Source organism: Hydra vulgaris, chromosome 06 (assembly GCF_038396675.1).
Source record: "Hydra vulgaris chromosome 06, alternate assembly HydraT2T_AEP".
Lineage (NCBI taxonomy): Eukaryota > Metazoa > Cnidaria > Hydrozoa > Anthoathecata > Hydridae > Hydra > Hydra vulgaris.
The window spans coordinates 2,737,673-2,762,296 of record NC_088925.1 but is presented as its reverse complement, the minus strand read 5'-3'; the positions used below and the strand labels follow the sequence as shown (position 1 = coordinate 2,762,296).

The following is a 24,624-nucleotide window of genomic DNA, read 5'->3' as shown; positions in this document are numbered from 1 at the left end:
TATACACACACACATATATATTGTATGTATATATATGTGTGTGTGTGTGTGTGTGTGTGTGTGTGTGTGTGTGTGTGTGTGTGTGTGTGTGTGTGTGTGTGTGTGTGTGTGTATTGTATATTATGTATTTGTATTGTATATTATATATATTTTTATATATGTGTTGCTGTTTCTAATTAATTAAATTAAATCATAGTAAACTAAAAAAAATAAATTGAAAACTTTGTTGTTGACTCACATTTGTTTGCAACAGGTATGTATTGTTTGTCTTGTATTACAATTCTGCAAAGGCTTGTAGTAGTCTAAGTAGCATATTTGAATTTTATTTTTACTATCATGTTTAGTTAAAATAAGTTTTTTAATTATAGGCCGACTTAACCAAATTTTTTATGTCTGCCTTTAGTTAAGAAATGAAAATATTCTTTAGGTTAAAGTATTTAAAATTTTTGAATATCATTTTATATTTACTATGATTTCAATACTTAATAAATATTTTCCCCCTAGCTATCACGGGTCCCAAAAAAATATTGTATTTTATTGTGCAGCCAAAAAATTTTTAATTGATAACTTCTCCTTGCCTGTTCAAACCAGTGAGTGTATGAATGGACACCTTTATTTTGTCTATGTTAGTTGCAGGGAATCAGCAACTAAAACTTATAATCAAGTCACTCAATATTTTAGAATCATAACATCAAAAAGTCGAATTGAAAATTTAGTAAATAAATTGAAAATCTGGGCAAATCATTTTTTCAGGACTAGTTATTATGAAATTTTTTTGGCTTTTTGCAGAAAACCTTTTGCAAGCTCTAGTATTGCTAATGTATTATTATCAGCTTCAACACCGACAATACAGTCATTACAGTCTACAACCAGTAGTTTAATTACAACAAGTTCTTTAATTGTAACACCTCACCAAGGCAGTGTTTCATCTCCAACTCAAAGGGAACAATTAAGCTCAGCTTTTAGTGAAAATGCGTCAAATAGATAAACTTCACAAGAGAATATGACACCTTCAAATTTAGCTAGTATTTGCACAAAACACCGAATCAAGATAGCTGAAGTGAAAGCAAAATTAAACACTATGCCATACAAATTAAAAGTTTTAAGGCAAATTGTTAAAAGAAAAGAAGACGTTATCAAAGGTTTAATAGCTGAGGTTAGAGACTTGAAGAATAAACTGCAAACATATTACTACAGTTGATAAATTTGAAATCTTATTGCTACTAAAAAAGCAATGAAAAGTAAAGAAAGAGAAAAGTTAAGAAAAGTAACTCTCAAGCATAATGCTGCTATTAGTACAAATAAAAAGATTATTACCAGCTTAGAAAATGATATGACCAAGATGGAGGAGGGCAATATACTTAATACAAATACATCAGATGATAAAACTTTTCCATTGCAAATGGGAATGATAATTTAGAGCATGTTATTGTCCCAACAAGTAACATACCATTTCTTGTTGAGAAAATGAGGCAATATTTAGGTGTTGTTTTTTTCTAACATTCCTCACCATATTACTGTTGAGCAAATGGCTCATGAGCTAGGCAGTATTGCTGACCTGCAAATAGCAGAATGGGCTATTACTAATAATCACCTTACATTAGGGTTTGATGCAACAATGCAAGAAGGCGTTCATATCAATAGCATTCACCTAACATCGAAAAATAAATGCCAGGTTATTGCTATTGACCAATTACCATGTGGGACAGCAGTTGATTATGCAAACCATATATGTAATGAAGTAGATCATAGTGCTTTAGTTTATTCTAACTTTTATTTGCAACCCTTTGAAGAGTGTCGTAATTTGATTATCTCAAATATATCAAACACAATGTCTGATAGAGTTTCGGTTAACCATCTTACAATAAGAAAACTCGGTGCAATCTGGGGCTAAAAATCTGAATGAGTTAAACTGCCGTTTGCATCCTCTTGATACAATTGCTATTTCATGTCGTTCAGCATTAAAGTCTCTGAAAAACTGAAACTTGTCAATTATTTGGATATGATTGTATGGCAGTCAAAACTGTTTTAGCTATGAAATAGATGAGGTTTAAAGATATGAAAGGGGACCCAAAAGGATTTGTAAATTTTTCAGAAAATAACAAACTTCCACAAGGTATCATTCCAAGGTATCGCAGTAACCGGCTTCACACTCTGTTCCATACTTGTTTCATTTTTATAAAATACTGTAGTCAAAAAAAATAAAACAAATGTGCATGCTTGCATTATTTGGAAAACTTCTTACAGGACCCTGGATGACTACGTTTTATGTATCATCCGAAAATGCGACTTTTGATCATGTTGGTGGTATCACTATAGTTAAAAAAATTGTGCAAACAATTAAAAGTTCAAAAAGTAATCCTACTGATCTATTTACCAGAAAAACAGATTTCTTTGGAAATTTTCTCAAACCAAATACTTTACAATTGGTATCAAAGACATGCACAATTGATGATCAGCTTATCACCATGACTAAGGCTAGTCTTGTTGCAATAGAAGAGGTTTTAAATTGTCAGTACAAGCACTATTTTGCCATTACTATTACAAAGACACTTAAAGAGGAGACAGCAAGTGCAAGACTTCATAGCATAAATAGTGAAGAGTTAATGGGAATGTTCAGTGCTGCAAAAGGAAGATCCCCTAATGCATCAATTGATTATATATCTTGCAAATTAAGATCAAAAAAGAATAGGACAGTGGATTATCTTGAAAATCTCGGTGACTATTCAAGAAAAAATGTTATTAGGTGGGCTATGCAGGAGGCAAGAAAAAAAAGACTAAAAAGTTGTCTGCAACATGCTGAAATTAGGGCTGAGATTTCCCAAAGACAAACTGAAAAACGCCAAAAAATGGATGAAAAAGAAAAACGAAATTTAGAGCAATAATTATCTATATTTACTACAAGTGAAATTTTGAATTTACATAAAAACTTGTCAACAAAGCAAGTTGCTGATTTAAATAATGTTATGTTAGACAGAACTGTTGGCAGAAATCTCTGCCATCAATGGTATGATACTGAATCAAGAATGACAAACATGTATGATGGCAGAGTTGAAAAACTTAAAAAAACACAGACAGATATCATTTACTCTATATCATACTGGTCTAAAGATGAAACTGATTCTGAAGCTGTTGATTATTGCATGAAAAAAATACAGTTGGTTGCTGATATTGTATCAGGTGAGTTAATATTTTCGTAATTCAAATTAATTGCTGTATGTGAGCATATTAATTGTACGATAGCAAAGTATGCAACGCAAGGCATAAATTGGTTAAATATTGCTAATCTGGGTCATATTAATTTCATATTTTAAGCATTCGGAAATTTCAACAAGCGGAACATCCAAAATAAATGTACAGCAAGTAGTGGAACCTGCATAATAAATGTACATCAATTAGTGGAACTTGCAAAAGCAGTGTACAGAAAATAGTGGATTTTGTAAATTCAATGTATAGCGATTAGTGGAACTTGCAAAATAAATGTACAGCCAGTAGTAGAACTTGCAAAATATATGTACAGCAAGTAGTGGAACTTGCAAAATAAATGTACAGCGAGTAGTGGGACTTGCAAAATAAATGTACAGCGAGTAGTGGAATTTTTTTGATAGACGGCTCTGGCTTACGTTCATGACCTGTCTATTGTTAACAATGATTTGTATTTAGTTTCATTATTGGAATTTAATATATTAATCATTAACTAAAAGCCAAGACTCAAATTAATTCAAATATTATTTTAAAACAGACAAAAAAATATGGTCTGCGGGGGACACCCGGCTCTCCGTATGAAAAGTCCAACTTGTAAGGTGGTAATGTGTAATGTGTTTTGTATTTCAATATATTATTTAAAGTCATTGCTTTTTTCTTTTTTTTTGTTTTAAACAAAATTTTAAATAAAGTATTTTATGTTTTTTAAGGTTGGAGGGGGTGTGGACAAGCCCCCTTCCCCCGAATCAATGAGTGTGCAGCTTTGTTTGTTGTAATGTTGTAAATAATAAATTTTATTTTGATGATTTTTAAAAAAACCTTTTTAATAAGAATCGAAATATTTATAATGAATCGTTTTTCTTAATAGGGTGTGTTAAATCATTACACCACATGCACCCTAACTTAAAAAATGAACCTCTCCTATTTGGTGGCAGTCTACAAGAAAATTATAGCAATTTATTGCATATGAAAATTAATAAATTTATTCAAAAATTGATCTTTTATGGATAAAAATTTCATTTTTTGATGGTAAAAGTGGTGGTTTGTTGCCCCCTCTAGCCCCTTGGACACGCCCGGTTACTAAGTACCTATATAAATTTGCAGGCTACCGTTACATCTATCATTTGATACCAAGTTATAAGCTTTTAGATAAGAATTGACAAAGTAATTAAACTTTTAGTTCATAAAAACATTTTTTTGACCACACTTTCTTCAACAAATCCATATATCGAAAAAACGGTACTAAAAACGACATAACTTTTTATGGAATTGTTTGATTTTGATAATTTTTTCACTTTTACAATATTGAATCGAAGCTCTTTCTAATGATATATAACAACCGAGAATTTAATTAATTTAAAATTTTAATGGCACATACCTATATATATATATATATATATATATATATATATATATATATATATATATATATATATATATATATATATATATATATATATATATATATATATATATATATATATATATATATATATATATATATATATATATATATATATATATATATATATATATATATATATATATATATATATATATATGTATATATATATATATATATATATATATATATATATATATATATATATATAATTAGTAAAAAACACTTATCTAACTTTTATCTTCGACTTGAAGTTTCACCATTGCTGGATCATCAGGAAGAGTTACTCTTCCTGATGATCCAGCAATGGTGAAACTTCAAATCGAAGATAAAAGTTAGATAAGTGTTTTTTACTAACTAATTATTGCTCTGTTCTTTAAGAACATTGAGCACTCTAACACATTGAACACTTTCTTCAACAAATCCATATATCGAAAAAACGGTACTAAAAACGACATAACTTTTTATGGAATTGTTTGATTTTGATAATTTTTTCACTTTTACAATATTGAATCGAAGCTCTTTCTAATGATATATAACAACCGAGAATTTAATTAATTTAAAATTTTAATGGCACATACCTATATATATATATATATATATATATATATATATATATATATATATATATATATATATATATATATATATATATATATATATATATATATATTTATATATATATATATATATATATATATATATATATATATAATATATATATATATATATATATATATATATATATATATATATATATATATATATATATATATATGTATATATATATATATATATATATATATATATATATATATATATATATATATATATATATATAATTAGTAAAAAACACTTATCTAACTTTTATCTTCGACTTGAAGTTTCACCATTGCTGGATCATCAGGAAGAGTTACTCTTCCTGATGATCCAGCAATGGTGAAACTTCAAATCGAAGATAAAAGTTAGATAAGTGTTTTTTACTAACTAATTATTGCTCTGTTCTTTAAGAACATTGAGCACTCTATTTGTAAAATACACTAACATAATTTACATATATATATATATATATATATATATATATGTATATATATATATATATATATATATATATATATATATATATATATATATATATATATAAAAATATATATATATATATATATATATATATATATATATATATATATATATATATATGTATATATATATATATATATATATATATATATATATATATATATATATATATAGACGGGTTGCTTTGTTTACATTCTAAAGCGCGTGCGCAAAAAACGAGTGGCAAAACATTGGAGCTAAAGCAAAGTAAGAAAAAGTTTTGGTGTTAAGTTTGTACAAGTAAACTATGTGAATAAAAAAAGTCTCACACTAAAGTAGAACCAGCGCGTTAAAATGTGTCAAATTTTGTTAACCAGTATCAAAAAATACTTTGCCAATTTTTAAAAGTAAAATAAATTTACAAGATATACTTCTAATAATCTATACTTCTATCAACCCAGGCTGGGTCCCAGCTAAGTTATAGAAAAAACCAAGAATTTGTATCAAAGTTTACATAAATTAGCATCAAAAGCTGTTGTTTTTAAAATTATTAGTTGGTAAATTGATGAAACAGATACTGTAATGAAACAGACACCGCATATGCTTTGATGAGCTTTACATTGCAAATAAAAGTTCAGGCTAAACCGATTACTGCTCGTTATGAGCCATTGCTTATTAACAAAAGCCAAGATAAAATTACAGAAAAATCAAAAGTTTTACTTGAATTGTTTATGAAATCTTATCAAAATCAACTTAATACTATAGAAATTTTTTCTAAAACTTAAAGGAAAAACACTTCTTGAAAAATCCTCAGGGCTGGACTGGATTTGTTTATAAAATACTGTAACTGATCATAAAATAGGGTACAATGTAAATATTGATAACCCCTATATATGTATGCCTATTTCCAAAACAGTGCATATATATATTATATACTACACTATATAATATATCTGTATACTGTATATAACCTAAAATATTTTATGATTCATTGACAAAATTTATTTTATAAAACATTTTATAAACCTTATAAATATTCAAATTTTTTAAAATATTGTAGATTATTTTTTCTGATCCATTAATAATAAAAATAATAATAATATATATATATATATATATATATATATATATATATATATATATAAATATATATATATATATATATATATATATATAGTTATATATATTTACGTATATTTATAATATTTATATATACATATAAATAATATTTATATGTTTATATATAAAATATATAAATATATAATATACTACTGTATATTTATATATATATTATATACTACTGTATATTTATATACTCATATGAATAATATTTATATGTGTATATAAATATTCAGTAATGTTACCAAAAGTAATGTTACATTAATGTTACACAAAAGTAATGTTACATTAATTTATATGTGAATATAAATATTCAGTAATGTTACTGAATATTTATATTCACATATAAAAATTCAGTAATGTTACACAAAAGCTTTTTATATTGTCTTTAAGTTGCAAAATGCATGTAGAACAAAAACATTATTTGAAGACTGAGGTATTGTAATATTAGCACACTTGTAATGATACCATTTTACTGGACAATGAAAATTAATACACTCTGTCAAAGGAAGAAATTTTGAACATTTTCACATGCAGAATAGCTGTAGTTGATTTGAATTCAAATTTCTTGTTACAATTTTTGTCAATGTAACTTTTTCAAAAACTATTTTAAGTTTATCTTTAAACATATAAAAGAATTTCTCAGATACAGAGTTTATCATTTGTATATCATGTTTCCATTACTCCAACAGACAATATTTTGTTTTGGTTACCATCGTTTGTTGTTGCATTTGATAGTAATAGTGGTGATTAGTTTTAATTAGACCATCTTTATTAAGTGGATACTTTTGGTCATCTTTCCACAACTCCAAGCTGTTTCTATATTTGTAGAGAATTTCATTTAAAAAATACCCATTCCATGACAATTTCATTTTTTAATTCCATCTGGACTTGCACTTAGGATAATCAACATCAATGTACAAACCTGAGACAGAAATGGAAAGATTTATTTGTTGAAGAGACATTGCATTCAAAAGTTTATATTTTGCAACTACTTTCCATTTTAAAATTATAATCTGTTGGAATATAGCAAACAATTTCAGAATATTACATTATCTGATTTCTAAAGACTTGTGAGTGGTTATCAATATTTACATTGTACCCTATTTTATGATCAGTTACAGTATTTTATAAACAAATCCAGTCCAGCCCTGAGGATTTTTCAAGAAGTGTTTTTCCTTTAAGTTTTAGAAAAAATTTCTATAGTATTAAGTTGATTTTGATAAGATTTCATAAACAATTCAAGTAAAACTTTTGATTTTTCTGTAATTTTATCTTGGCTTTTGTTAATAAGCAATGGCTCATAACGAGCAGTAATCGGTTTAGCCTGAACTTTTATTTGCAATGTAAAGCTCATCAAAGCATATGCGGTGTCTGTTTCATTACAGTATCTGTTTCATCAATTTACCAACTAATAATTTTAAAAACAACAGCTTTTGATGCTAATTTATGTAAACTTTGATACAAATTCTTGGTTTTTTCTATAACTTAGCTGGGACCCAGCCTGGGTTGATAGAAGTATAGATTATTAGAAGTATATCTTGTAAATTTATTTTACTTTTAAAAATTGGCAAAGTATTTTTTGATACTGGTTAACAAAATTTGACACATTTTAACGCGCTGGTTCTACTTTAGTGTGAGACTTTTTTTATTCACATAGTTTACTTGTACAAACTTCACACCAAAACTTTTTCTTACTTTGCTTTAGCTCCAATGTTTTGCCTGTCGTTTTTTGCGCACGCGCTTTAGAATGTAAACAAAGCAACCCGTCTATATATATATATATTAAAACCGTAATTTGCATGTATTATAAGTTATAAATTATATCTTATAATTATTGTCCCAATATTCTCTAATAAAAAATTGAAATTCAAAGTTATTTAACTCTTTTTTAGGCAAATGTTAAATTATGGAGTTTATTGGATTGTTGCAGTTGGCTAGATTTAATTGGACCAACTAATTATATAGGTGCTTTTAAAGGTATTCAATAATTTTTTGAAATCTTATTTTGCAACATGGAAAATACATTTTTTTGCTCTATTTGCCACCTTACACCCATTACCCTCTCTAAGTTGCTGAGACATTTAACGGTTTTTCACAGTCATGATTTTAACTTTAATGTAGAATGCTGTTATACAAATTGCAAAAAAACATTTTATAATATAAATAGCTTTCGTAAACATGTCTACCGTTCTCATAAGAACTATGGTTTAAAACAAAAAGGTAATAATCATTGCAAATCTGTTGTTGATAAAGAAGAATTAGTTATAAGTTGCAACACTTCTAATGTAGTAGTTGATAATCACTCTCTTTTTTTAAAGATTGTGTCTGAATTAAAATATTGTGTTGGGTTAATGTTTCTAAAGTTGCGAGAAAAACATGTAGTTTCCAGCCAAGTTCACATTGAGTTTGTGTCTGATTTTAAAGAACTGTTTCAAACTTTTTTGACATCATACAATGATGTCATTGAAAAGTGCTTACCAGTGCCAATAGATGCTACACTTAAAAGTATTTTTGATAGTGACCTTCTGTGTGATGTCTTTTCTCATTTTTTGAGTGAATATCAACTAGTTAAGTTTTGTAAAAATACTCTTTCTATGGTTGAGCCGTTAGAAATTAAAATTGTTGATACAAATAATAAAATTCATAAATTCCATTATATTAGTTTGAAACGTAATCTTGAAAAAATACTTTCAAATGAAGAGGTTTGCAATGAATTTGGTAATTATTTAAGTAAAATTGCAGTTCAAGACAATGATAAAGACAATTTAAGTGATTTCAATGATGGAGAAATTTTAAGAAAACATCCTTTGTTTTCTACCGATCCAACTGTAATTCGTATTCATTTGTTCATAAATGAGTTTGAATCTGTTAATCCTCTAGGTTCCAAGAGAGGCAAACATAAAATTATTGGTATTTATTACACTATTGGAAATTTGCATCCACGCTATCGCTCTCAAATGCCTCAAGTTCATTTAGCTGCATTGGTCCGTTCTAATGTTTTAAAGAAAACATCTTATGCTGAAATTATGAAACCATTAATTGATGAACTTATAGAGTTGAGCAACAATAGGATTATTTTAAAAACTAATAATATTAGTCAATCATTTAAAGTTAGTCTTGCAACAGTTTCAGCTGACAACTTAGGTGCTCATGCACTAGCAGGTTTTCGCTGTTGTTTTAGTTCGGGTAGGGTGTGTCGAACCTGTCTAGTTCATTTTAAAACAATGAGGCTAAAAGAATATCACACTGACTGTTACTTAAGAACAGATGATAACTACAATCAACAGTTGAATGGAATAAATAAATTTCCTGCTAACAAATCTGTTTATGGAATAAATCAATCATGTTGCTTGAATAAATTATCATTTTTTAATGTTTTGGAAAGTTTTCCGCATGACATCCACCATGATTTCTTAGCAGGGGCGTGGTGGCTCTAAAATGACCATGCGGGATTTTTATTAAAAGGCCTATATATGCGGGATTTTACCATATATGCTTGATGTAAAGGCCCATACGAAAAATTATATATATATGTATATATATATTTATATATATAAATATATATATATTTATATATATAAATATATATATATTTATATATATAAATATATATATATATATATATATATATATATATATATATATATATATATATATATATATATATATATATATATATATATATATATATATATATATATATATATATATATATATATATATATATATATATATATATATATATATATATATATATATATATATATATATATGTAAAATTTATATTATTGTTTGCAAAACTTCAAAATAAAAATGGTAACAACACAATGTAGCGACCACGTTTTTGTTTTGATTTTCTTAAAACACAACTTTACTGCAAGCAAATACGATTAGTATTTTATTGTTTGAAGAACATAGCCTAACACAAAATTAAAAATCAAAGATTTTAATTTTTCTATTACTATATAATGATATATATTTCATTGTACAATAATATAAATTTTTTTAAATCATGTATAATTTTTTTTCTAAAATAAATATTGAAAATCTTGAAAAATAAGAAATTCTTTTTATTTTATAAAAAAATTCATTTTAGTTTATGCTTTTGTTTAATTCGGTGTTTTAACTTTTTTTAACATTTTTGCATAAACAGTAAAAATGCCGCTCTTAAAATGGTGCCGTTATTGACATAGTTTAAACATAAAAGTTTTTATAATGTGGTTTCATTTAGCAGTTCATCATCCTATTTTAAATCTGTCTGAGGACAGGATATTACGAACTGATTTCTTTATTTACATACAATAATATAAACTGTATAAAAATAAAAAAACTTTATTTATTATTAAAGAAGTTTATATCTGTTTCGAAACGTTACAAAAATGTAAAACATGAGTTCGATCCTTATTTATATAAAACATAGTTTAAAATTTAACACTAAAACATTTTTCTGAAATAAATTAAAACGCAATACAATTACTATATAGTAATTGTATTGCGTTTTAATTTATTTAAGAAAAATGTTTTGGGGTTAAACTAAGTTAATTCAAGTCCAACAATAATAATAGCTATTATTATTGTTGGGCCTGCGGACTTTCTTAAATTTATTTTGTCAACATTAGGATCGTTAAAAACCGTTTATGGGTTCATTATTTTCTCATGAAAAAAATATCATAATAAGTCTCAAAACATCTACTTTGTTTTCAGAGCAATATTATTATTATGCAAAATACTAATATAATTGCGCTCAAACTCGAAGACTTTTTAAATCAAGTGATTAAAAAAATTTAATTTGTGCTTACATAAATATTTTAAATGATTGTGGAATTTCTTTAAAATATAGAAACAATTAAAATTTGCCAAAAGGCCCATACTTAGATGAAAAAGTGAAAAGCCCATGCGGGAATCCCGCTTAGCCTCTGGGGCCACCACGCCTCTGTTTCTTAGAAGGAATAGTTCCTATGGTTTTGAAACTAGTTATCCAAAAATTAATATCACATAATATTACTTCTCTTAAGCAACTTAATTATGAAATATGTAATTTTTCATTTGGATTTAATGATAAAAAAAGTAAACCAGTGCCTCTAAGTGCATCAGTTATGTCTAAGAAGGGTCGTATAATTGGAAAAGCATCTGAATTGTGGTGTTTTTTTAGATGTCTGCCAATTATAATATTTGGTTACATATCCAGTTTTAGTGATGATTGCCCTGCTTACTGGTTGGTATATCTTGAACTAAGAAATATAGCTGATATCATATTTTCACCAATTATTAAAAGAGATTCTCTAGGATATTTAGCTTATATGATTGCATCATTTGTTAATTCTTTTGTGGATATATGGCCAGGAAATTTTATTCCCAAAATGCACTACATGGTGCATTATCCCAGACAGTTTAAACTTTATGGACCTTTGCGGCATTTATGGTGCATGCGGTTTGAAGCCAAGCACAACTACTTTAAGTGTCTTTCTCGTGTTGTTTCTAATTTTAAAAATATCACTTATACATTGTCAAAGCGCCATCAAATGCGCCAGTGCTGTGAATTAAATTCAGTTAATTTTATGAGAATTGAGCAACACAATCAAAGAAATAGTGTTATTATATCATTAACTTCATTACCTGATGGTCTTCAAATAGAACTTATGACTAACTTTTTACTTGATCAAAACACTCAAATGTGGAAAGTTACAAATGTTAAAGTGAATCATTATTCCTTCCAAACTGGTGACTTCATTGTTCTAAACATTCTAGATGATGGTACTCCTGTTTTTATGTCACTTAAATATATCCTTAAAATTAATGGTTTATGGCTCTTGTGTGGTAAACTGTGTTCTTGTGAAAGTTTTATTTTTTATTCCCATGCTTATAATCTGATTGAAATATCTTCTTGGGTTGTAATTCTTTCTGGACAAGAAGTATCCAATGAACCCTTGGATGGATATTTAATGTCTGATGGATAACTTTTAGTTACTTTACGTAGTTTGGCAATAAAATAATATTGCATTTATATGTATTACTGTTGTTAGTTTAACTGATTAAAACTAAACAATTTTTTTGTTGATTTTGACTGATTTGTTTTGATTTTGACAATTAAAAGTGTTTTATCTGATTTTTATATAATATAAATTGGTTTATACAAGAATTGGTTCAATATAACACATAGTACCAATCTTTGATCTATTTTATAATAAAAATATAATAGCACAGCAAATATATAATAATGTTAAACATATTAAATTTTAAACATATTAAACATTTATGCATAGTTTTCAAACCTTTCATTCCAATTTAAACATTTTGAACATTTATTCAGTAAGGTTATGTTTTTTTTTAATATTATAGTATTGTTATTATAACATTATATAACTTATACAGATGAAGATATTGATGGTTCGGTTATTAACGAAATAGATGATTTTATGTTAAAGGAACTAATTCCTCCAATTAAAGACAGAATTCTTTTTAAGAAAGAATTAGCATCAAAGAATGTTATATGTGTAAGATCTTCGTCACCTACGTTAAACTGTAATGTAAGTTTTACAGTGTCACCTGTTCGTAACGAGGCACCAGCTATTTCTGAGCCTTTGTAAGTTATGTTTTTTTGTTTGTAAACATTTATAACTATGTTTATTTTTCTTTAAATGTTATCTTATTTAAAATTTAATATTATTAAACAAACAAATAATAATTAAATTGATACAATGTATTTAGCCAATACTTTGTATATGCATGCACACTTTCACGCTACTATAACATAAAAAGGGCATAATTTAATTGGACTTTGACTTTATTTTTAGTATTCAGTCAGATAAACTTACATTGCCACCTCTTCTCCTTGCTGCTGTGGAAAAGAAATTAACTTTAAGAGAGAAGAAAGAAAAGAAATTAACTTTAGTCATCCAAAAAGATCAAAACTAAAGGAATATATTATGGATTTTCTATTTGATATCATTAGGCAACAGTAAGGGTAGTAAGTATTTTGCTTGCTGTTTAAGTTATAAGTTCATATAATTGAATTTTTTAATTTTAAAAGAAAACATTATTAGCATCAGTGTTAAAATGTTAAAATGCTGCTATTTTATATTTCTTTAACATATAATATATTTCAATAATAATAAAAATTGAAATGAAGTATTTTATTGCTTTTCACTAAATAAAATGCTTTATAGATTTCAAAGTACAAGTAACTTCTATGAAATAGCAAATGAGCTTTTTCTAAGGTATCCTTCACTTAAACCTCATCACTGCAATGGCTCTGTGAGTAGTTAACTGTATAATTAAAACTTATAATATCAATGGTGTTACAAAATTTTATAGCTAAAGAAGTTTTTTCTTTTATTCTATTGTCAGGAACTTCTTGTGCATTTGTTGAAAGCAAAATTTAAGCGTGCTAGACGACCTCTTCTCAATGATGAGCAAGTGGCACAGTTTAAGATAAAGTACTCTAGAGTTAATTCTGGTCGTAAGCGGAAATCTGACTTGCTGAATGAGGCTACTAATCTTTGCTCAGCAAAACGTCACTGTCATCACTCAAGTGATAAGGTAAGCATGATTTCACAGCATATATGTTTATATGAGAAAACACATAAATTTTGTTGTATCATTTATCCGGTTTGCATCAATCCATAAAAAATTACTTATCATATTTTATTTATTGTATTATAGAATGTGGACGATGGTATAACTCAAGATGTTATAAAAAGCATGGCTGATGAGTGTCAGAAACTGCGCCCTGATAATGAATTTTTGGCTCACCAGATTGTCTTGTCAATCGAGGCATTAAAATATACATGTCAAAATGAAAGAACTTTGGATGTACTTACTAAATTCCCAGCACTTTACTATGAAAAAGTTGTAAGTAGTTTTTATGTTTTCTTTTGTATCTATATTGCTCTGATAATGTTGTCTGTTGTCTGCAACCACAGCGTTCTTGAATTGAGCTATAATTTGCCCATTATATGAATTTAATAGCGACTTCACACAATTCTTGAAATAACAAATTTCATTTGTCTTGTTACTTTTATAAAGAAATATACTTTAAATAAACATAAACTATATTAAAAATACCTAACAAAATTGAAATTATAATAAAACTAAATTAGACTATTAGTTGTATTATTAAAGATATTTTTACTTCCTTGGCTTGGGAAAATCAAGATTAATTTTTTCTGTCTTTATTGAACTTTAATTTTTTATTAGTCTGTGTTGTTATTTTCAAAGTCTGTAAATATATATTTTTCTGCTAAATCGCATATTCATGCAGCTCCTGGGTATTGTTTCCCAAATTTTTTTAGAATAGCCCTTGCAATGTTAGGGTGGGAGTCAGCCTTTTTTTTACTTAATTTAATGGCGTTGTGATGTCATTTTCTTTGTTTTATTTTTAGCTTTTTGCAACATTCAAAACATTGTCAGTTTTTTTAACTTTTAATATAAATTATAAAAATAACATAAAAATGTCATTGTTTCAAACCCTTCTTTTTTAAACCAAGTTTATTTTTTTGAACTCGCTATCGCTTTTTATTTGTTTTTATAGAGAATTTTTTTCTTTTTCAATTGATATAGTAGTATATTATTATGTTTCATAGTACATTAATATTTCTATTTAGAATACGATTTATATATAACACCATATATTTATATAATGTATATAAATACGTATCAAAAGTATATATGGTAATAAATTAATATACTTTAGTTTTTGTATTATATTGTAATCTCTGGCCGATTATTTATATTCTGTAAAAAAAAACCAAGTTTAGTAAAATAATCATTAATGCATTAAAAAATCGTGATAAGCGTTAAGAATTTTGACATAAAATATCATTTTATGGATATTACTGAAAAACTAATTTTTGGTTTTACGGCTTGTCCCAATAAACGAACCAATTTTGATTACCCAGAAAACCAAATAGCGTTGGTTTTCTAGAAAACCAGCTTGGTTTGATTATCTGGATATTCAAATTGGTTTTCCAGAAATCCAAATTATTTTGGTTTTCTGAAAAACCAAAAAAAATTGGTTTTCTAGATATTCAAATTTGGTTCGTTTATTGGGACAAGCTGTAAAACCAAATTTGGTTTTTTGAAAAACCGAATTTCGTAAGAGTTTACAAATGTCTCGACAAACGCATTGTTAAATACCGTAACTTGTGAGTTACAAAATTTAACAAAATTTTTTATTAACAACATTTATATATTTGATTGTTTATGTATTTGATTATTGAAAACGCAATAACGCGTTATTTTTTTAAAAAATAACCCACGCTTGTGGGTTAGTCACAATATTTTTACGTTTTATTGCGTCTTTTTTTTTTAAAGGGTAACCAATTTAGACGTAACGTAACGTTGAAAAAATCTAAGTTTAAGACGTATTTTAGTTACGTCTCAAATCTAGATTTAGTTACGTAACGTTACGTCTCAACTAATTACACTTTTAAAAGTCATAAAAAACAAACAATCAAAACGTAATATTGCAAATTGAGACTTTATTTCTTTTCGTGACAAAGTAACCAATTGAGACGAAGCTATTTTACAATAAAAATAAAATAAAAGATAGTATTTAGCAATACGGTAATGATGAACAAACATTTACAGGATTTTCAAGTTTATTTACTTAATATTTAAATAATATTTAGAGAATGTAACCTTTTTACCAATTATAACCGATTGAGACGTAACGTAACTTTAAAACGTTATAGGGGACAGTTGTTAGCTATGAAAGCAATTTGAAACATGATTTAAATGTTATTAAAATTGAAGCAAGTTTTTTTTAAAATAATTTTGACCATTTCTCAACCAGTATTTTGAAAATCAACTAAGATAGATGGCGAAGAAGATGTACAGCAGCAAACAAGTTCAAGATCAAGTTGTCTTTCCTTGCCACCTAATTTAAGTCAAGTAAAAAGACACAAATACTTAATCATAGACGATATTTCTACAATTTTTGGAGCTAAATGTGCTTTGAAACATAAAACCTTTGCGTATTCGCTATTTAAAAAGAATTTTATTAACTTAGTTGTTAAGTCAATGTTGAAATAAATTATTTTCTTCCTAGAGTTAATGTTTCAACTTTAATGGAAAAAAAAATCAGCACATTATTTATATTCGCATTATCAAAAAGAAGGGGATGTTTTATATGCTAAATGTAATCGTAATGCTGGTATGGAAGGGTGCTGCAAACATACTGTTGCAGTATTATTTTCAATCAAGTTACCAAGTAATTAAATTTAATCTCCATTTTTTATTCCATTCAATCAAACATACACAAAAGTATTGTAACACTGGTATGTTCCTGCTGCAAACAAAAATTTAAATGCAAATAAACTTTTTATTGTTTCTTATGAAAAAAGTGATTTTAAAAAAGATTGAAGAAACTCACAAAAGCACCTCGTTGTATCAAATTGTGGACACTTAAAAAATATCCTTATTAAAAAAAAAAGATTTATTTATACCTGAAACTTGCTATTATCAAAAAATTTTGCTGTTATTAATAAAACAATGGTTTAATGAAATTGTATTTATTTTATCTCACAATGATTCATTGTCAAGGTGTAGTGGCATTATTAGAAATGGAATCTTTAGATTTTATAGTTAATACTGAAAGAGAATATTGAGATATTAAAATTTTTAAAAGGCACTGGAAAAAAAATAAAATTTAGTTAATTTAATAAAAGATTTTCAATTCAAATATTTAAATACATATTTGTAATTTATATTTATTTATCTGAAACAAGTTTTTCAAAACGTGGTAGTTCTTTATTTGCTGTATTGCTCTATTTACGTGAATACGAACAGTAGCAATTTTTCTCATTTAGTTTTTGTCTTCAAGGCTTAGTTGAACTTTTATATTTAGCAGTGTTGGTTTGATAAAATGCTTAACAAAAGTTTTGGCTATATTCAGTGCTATTCCCATTAATTCTTTTCCTGTATTTTTATATTTATAATTGGAAAAAAGTTGCAGACTGTATTTGAAAAAATAGTTGAGTACTATCTAAAATTACCATTGTTAATTTACATTTTTCCTTCAAACGTTTTTGCATTGTTTCTCTTACAATTTGCAAATACTAAAAATAATTCAGACTCAGAACTGATTATAGAACATTATACAAGGAATTTTATACAAGGAAGAGATTGCTCTTCCTACTTTGTTGCAGTTAAAATCTGTTGCTTTTTTAATTTGTTTTTTTAATTTTTTTTTGTTTACCTGTGTAATTTAAGCAATCTTGACAAGTTGTACATTGCTAATTTGCTTTCAATAAGTTTGTCAGATTGCTAAAAGATCTTTCAGCTGATTGAGTAGTTACGAAACCAGTATTTGCAGGTTTCGTAAATACTTTTTAGATTTATTTTATTAAGTACTTCACCTGACAAATCTTTTTGCATTACAAGTTTGATTGCTTTTAAATTAAAATCTTGACCCTCAAATTCAGTGAAAAAATTTCATATCGTAGGATGAGATTGTATTCCAATAACTTCATATAAGCATAAGCTAGAGTATATTGAATATTAAAATTGCTACCTAATGTCATGACGTCAATTATACTAAATAGCTATTAAAATTGAAAGCTGTTGTCATAAAATATCATTATATTAACCAATCTATATAATAACGCTGAAATTAACGGTAATATTTTAAGTTTTATTTTAAGTCTTCTGTTTGTTAATTAGTTTTAAAATCTTCGTCAAAAAACACGCCAAGTGGTTAGCTCGCTGAAGTAAAGTGCCATGGTTAGAATCCTACCACTAAGACCTTTTCTATTTTTTTTTATTTTTTTAAAATACAAAATATAACACTTTCGAAGTTTTATAGATATTATATACATAACATACGTTAAGATATTAATTACGAGTCCGGTAAGCTCTAAGCACTTCAACACAGAGCTGACTTAAATTAACGCTAACGAGAAAAAAAAAAGAAGTTCATTAAAGTTCAGAATTTTAATTTTTCGTAAAATGCCAATCGAGTTTTTCAACCATGCAGTTTTCACAAGGCTAACATTTAAAATAAGTTCTTTTTGTTTATTTTGTTTTTTGCCAGTATAGTAGTTTTGTATGTATCACATGTTTTGCATACGCACCATACACATACAATATCTTACACTATATACTATGTCATACACTATACAACGTCTTTATTATTCTCTTTAGATTTAAAAAAAAAAGAATTTCAAATCATTAAAGAGCAACAAGTGTTCAATATGATGTAACATGTTTGACAACTTTTGTTTGCAATAGTTGGCATGTCATTTTTTTTATTTGTAAATAATTTTACTCTTTAATATTTAGTTATTGGTTTTATTTTAAGTCATTATTATCTTTTTCTCTTTTAAATTTTTTATTTAAATATTTTATTTGTTTTACTACTAAAAATAAAATACTTATTATTTATACCAATTCTACGTTTATTTCTATTTTAAATTAGTTAGGTTTATGGGCATTAAGAAACATAGATATATAAATATGTTTATGATAGATAGATCCCGGTGGGAAATGAGCTAGCGACTAGCTAGCTAGTCGCAATGTATGGGTGAAAGACGCGTTTAAGACGTATAAAATACGTAGTAATACATGTTTTAGACGTTTTAAACACGTTTTGTGTCACCTAGCTATTTTTTTCCCATCGGGACTAGATTGTTAGATTAATATGTGTGTTTTATATGTATTTTTATATATGTGTTTGTTTATTTTAGATTAGTATAAGGAAAAATTAAACAAATTAAGTTTTAACAAATTCTTCATTATGCCAAATAACTCAACAGGTGATAATCGAAGAAATGGTTGAAATGTAACAAATGAAACTAGGCGTGAAAAAATTAATTGTCGCCAAAATAAAAGAAGTAAGGCGTGACGAGAAGAAGTTTATTGTCGTCAAAATGAAAAAAAATGAGGCTAGACGAGAAGAAACTAATTGCGCCAAAATCAAAGAAATGAATATAGTAGACTATTACTTAGAAAAAGTAATACTCTACTAACCTAACTAACTACTTAGTAGAATGCATTGCATAGCAAGAAATATTTTTTTTAAAGAGAGGAATTACCTTGGAAAAATAAACCGTATTTTTCAGTATAGTGTTGATAATATATTTTCAATGAAATACATCTTTTATGCTGCCATTCAGGAAAACTTGATTAAATGACCAGCAACCGTGTTGATTGTGCTTTGAATCAAAATTTCTTCAATCACATTCAAAGTTAAAATGCCTGTCTATCTATTGCTTCATTTACAGCCAGAACAGCTCCCCTCTCAAATTATGGTCCACCAAGTTCTAAGGTTTGTAGACGAATTGTGCATCTTGTTGGTAACCTGAGACCTGATCAAAACATTCTACCTGAATATTGTCAATTATATATATTTATGATCCAATACTGCTTTAAATTTTCGAATGGAGCAAAATCGTTGTTACTTAAGCGAGTTGATGAAGCCATTACAGACTATAATTAGTCAAGAGAACCTACTTGCTCTTGCATTTAAAACCATTGTAAAAATGGAAAATGAAGAAATACGGCAAACAACTTTGGAAGGTCGATCAACTTTAGTTGTCAAAATATCATCGTTTGAAGGTCGCAATAGACGTCAATACAATCTACCTTCACATGAGGAAGTTGCCATTGTGCTTGTAGGAGACGATGGTGCTCCGCTTCCATCTAGGAAGTTGTTAAATACCCTCAAGATTAGAATTTAAAAAAATATTAAGTATGTCAACAAATCTTGATCAATGATATATCCTATATGTAATCCAAGAGGTGATGCAAGATGGCATGATCAACTAGAGCACAATCCTGACCAAGCTTTAAGTGTTAGAAACCGTGTTACTTTGTCTCAGTATAACAGTTATAGGTTTTCTGTTAGAAAAACTTTCAATCCTATATTTAATGGTAAGAAGCTTTTTCAATAATTTTTATGTTGGTGCATATGTCAAGATTGACGGATAGCACCTTGCCTTTATTAGAAGTAACCAAAGCAATCTTAGAAGTGAACAATATGATACATTATATGCACATGGAAATAACTTTAAAAATAGTCTTAATATAAGACCAGGTCGTGTTGTTTTATTGGCAACTTCTTATGTTGGAAGTCCAAGAGTTTCAGAAAAAATTTTGAAGATGCAATGGCAATTATCAAGAAGTATGGCAAGTTAGATCTTTTTATTAATTTTACCTGTAATCCGAAATGGGGAGAAATTGCTGAAAGTTTAAATACAGATGAGAATGCAACTGACAGACCACAGGTTAACATACAGGTTAAAGAGTTTCAAAAACGTGGTTTGCCACAAATACATATTTTATTGTACTTTGTAAATGATGATAAGCTAGAAACAGAAGAATTCCTTGATCATAAATCCCAATTCTCCTTGGGTTTTATGATCAATGCATAAAAAATGGGGTTTTCACAAAAAAAGTTTCCTAAAGAGTTCAATCTTTATACCATTGCAACTTTAAATGGCTATCCGCACTATAGGCGCTTAGACAATGCTAGTATATTCATTTTAAAAAATAACCAAGTTGATAACCGATGGGTTGTACCCTCTAACCTCTGGTTACCTAAAAAATACAAAGCGCACATAAATTTTGAAACTTGTATGCCTGTGTTATTTAATGAAAGTCTTGACCATAATGAAATTAACACATTTTTAGACTGTCGCTTTATTTCTGCACCATAAGCTCTTGAACGAATGTATCAGTATTCCATATGTGATATGTCACATACCATTATCCGCTTTCAAGCCCACCTTCGTGATAATCAGATAATATATTTAAACAAAGGTTAAGAGCGAGTAGTTATAGATTGTGCGGCACAACAGATATAGAGGTAGCAATAAGATGATTGCGCGAATGTTTAAAGTCAATCCAACTTAAAAAGTATTTTTTCTTAGACTATTGCTTTTGCATGTAAAAGATGCAATTTTTGTTAAGAATTTGCGTACTGTGCATGGTACTGTTTTTAATATATTTTGTGAAGCATGTTATCAGTTAGGTTTATTGTAAGATAACATTAAATAGAGAAGCACATTAACTATAGCTGTTGCAAAAAAAATGCGTAAACAGATTAGAAAACTTTTTTCCATCATATTGAATTTATGTCAACATGATAATCCTTTACACCTTCGGGACACCTTCAAAAATTCTATGGCGGAGGATTACATATATCGTTTGATGCCCGTCCTACTTGCTGAACAGGTAATCTTTTGTCAAATTGAATCTATAATTAATCAGAGTGATAAAACTTTAGTTAATTATGATTTGCCTACTTTAAACAAGTTTTTAAATTATGTCCTAAAAAATAATGATGAAAATGTTCAGGTATTAATTGATAGATCAAATCAAGTAGGACAGTTATTAAACGATTATTAGCGTAATGTCGCTGATGCAATCCTTGCTGCATTTAATGAGAAATTTAATAATAAAAATAACATTCAAGATTGTTTTTTATGGATGGGTTTGCTGGTTGTGGTAAAACATTAACTTACAACTATTTAATTGCTGAAACACGCAAGAAAGCATAGCAGAACTACACTAGCTTCATAGACAGGAATGGCTGCAACTCTTCTTAAAAATGGATGCACGTTGTATGGCTTATTCAAACTTTCTGTGCCAATTTTGGAAAATAGCACATGTAATGTAACTCCAAACTCCATCCATGGTAAAATTCTGAGACAGGTAAGTTTGTATTTACTTGATGAAGCATCTGTGATACCTAAACATGCTTTGAATGCCATTAATAAGTTATTACAAGATATTTGTAATAGTTTCCTTTTAGTAGTAAAGTTATCATATTGGTAGAGACTTTTAAGAAATACTTGTGAAGAGGTTTTCAATAGACCAATCAACAAACCAACAAACCAAACTTCAACAACCTCGACCAAGGTTGAGGTTGTTGAAGTTGTGAGTTGAAGAGAGGTAGAGACCAGCAGAAATTATAGAATAATTTATGAAATGTTCTGAAAATTGGCAATATGTGCAAAAGCTCTTATTAACTAAAATATGAGGGCTCAAATAAGAGAAAAGAAATTTTCTCAATGGCTTTTAAAGCTTGGAAGTGGAACGTTACCTGTCAAGTCTGAATATCCTTTGCGAGGATTTGTTGAAATACCTGAGCAGTGCTTTCTCAATGATATTGAAACTATTATAGAAAAGATTTTTTGATGGCACAGAAGAAGCTGATTATGCAAAACGTGCTATTTTAACGCCAACAAATGTTGATTCAGTGGCAATAAATAAATAAGTCCTTGATCGTTTACCTAATGATGCTAAAATTTATTTAAGTTAAATTAGCATTAAAATTGATGATCGTAATGAAATTTATAATTTTTCAGTCAAGTTTTTAAATAGTTTGTCTTAATCAGGTAGTTATGTTTATTGCTTAAAACTGAAAATTGGTGTTGTTATTATGCTACTTAGAGGTTTAGATCTTTGGAATTTGTGATAGAACCTGTTTGATGGTACGTGCATAACAAAATTACTGATGGTAAAGTTTTGAGAGGGGTATCAGCTGGTAACAGAGTATTTGTTTCTCGAGTTCAATCAGCTCCAGCAGATTCAAATTTACCTTTTATACTTAAACGTTGCCCATTTCCAGTTAGATTAGCATACTCAATGACCATTAATAAAATTCATGGTCAAACTTTTGATAAAATTAGTTTTTATCTTAAAAAGCCTTGCTTTTCACATGTCCAATTATGTTTTGCATATTCAATAACAAGATAGTTTAAGAGTTTGTTTTTTAAAGTTGATAAACATGTATTACAATGTAAGGGATTTAACAAATCTTACACACAAAATGTTGTACTATTTTACAAAATGATGTATTATTTTTATTTTTTATTACAAATGTAATAAATTTATAAACTATTACTTTTGCTTTACTACTAGACACTACATTTTTTAATAAATAAAAACAAAGCCACTTTTGTTTTTGACTTACTGTTTTTGTTGCTGCAAAGCCAGTTTTTGTAGAAACTAAAGTTATTGAGAATGAGAAAAACCTGTCTTTAATTCTGGTTATTAAATCGATCTTTGATACAATTTAAAAAAATAGTCTTTGATACTTGAGAAAAAAACAGTCTTTTATACTGCGAAAAAAATAACAGTTTTTTATACTGGATATCGTTAATGGAAAGCCGCATTTCGTTACTGAAAAAACAGTTGTTTAATGATATTGACATGACGGTATTAAAGTGTACTTCATGTGTTAATAGAAAAGCACAAATGTTTTTGACACAATCCTTAGCTCACCTTCTCGATGGTGTCTGTTGTTAAAAATGATTGTCGTATAGATTCATTACTGAGACTAATTACTTTTTATCATTTACTGTAAGCGAATGATAAAAAGTAATTAGCCTCAGGGTAAGACTGGTTTTTTTGAATTAGTGAACTGATTTTGCAATGAACAAGAAATTATGAAGTCTTTAACGTTAAATAAAATATACATTCACAAAAAAAAATGTTGTTATTTATATTTGTTTACAAAAAAAGTTATGTAAAAAATATAAAATAAGATAATGATTTTTGTATTTCTGCAGGTTAAGCACTATTGTCCTCGGCGACCGAGGACAATAGTGCTTAACCTGCAGAAATAAAAAGACAAAATAAGAATCTTGAAAGAATCTCATCGACTAAAAGGTACGAATTCCTTTATTAACGAAGAATGTACTCGCAAGACCGTTGCTATTCGGAAAAAGTTATTTGGGGAAGTTAAACAAAGGCGCTCAAATGGTTAAAAATTTAACGGAAGGATATGACAAAAATATTTATCTGAATAATAATTCTAAAATCAATCTTAACAAATTACTAGCACTACTAAAAAGAAACCCTTTGTTTTTTTTCATTTATTATCATGGCCATGA

At 27.4% G+C, this 24,624-nt stretch overlaps 2 protein-coding genes across 2 annotated transcripts; both read left to right on the top strand.

Annotated features, from left to right (window-relative positions):
- The first annotated feature begins 199 nt into the window (after nucleotides 1–199).
- On the top strand, nucleotides 200–24,222 carry LOC124814834 (uncharacterized). Its single transcript, XM_065798962.1, has 8 exons — nucleotides 200–253; nucleotides 8,680–8,764; nucleotides 13,160–13,370; nucleotides 13,582–13,754; nucleotides 13,954–14,041; nucleotides 14,135–14,326; nucleotides 14,450–14,638; nucleotides 18,929–24,222. Exons 3-4 carry the CDS (start codon nucleotides 13,204–13,206, stop codon nucleotides 13,700–13,702), a joined length of 288 nt encoding a protein of 95 aa, XP_065655034.1. The 5' UTR covers nucleotides 200–253; nucleotides 8,680–8,764; nucleotides 13,160–13,203; the 3' UTR covers nucleotides 13,703–13,754; nucleotides 13,954–14,041; nucleotides 14,135–14,326; nucleotides 14,450–14,638; nucleotides 18,929–24,222.
- On the top strand, nucleotides 11,356–12,946 carry LOC136080919 (uncharacterized). The gene has a single exon (XM_065798300.1). The coding sequence runs from the start codon at nucleotides 11,746–11,748 to the stop codon at nucleotides 12,742–12,744; it is 999 nt and encodes a 332-aa protein (XP_065654372.1). The 5' UTR covers nucleotides 11,356–11,745; the 3' UTR covers nucleotides 12,745–12,946.
- Nucleotides 24,223–24,624: the final 402 nt, after the last annotated feature.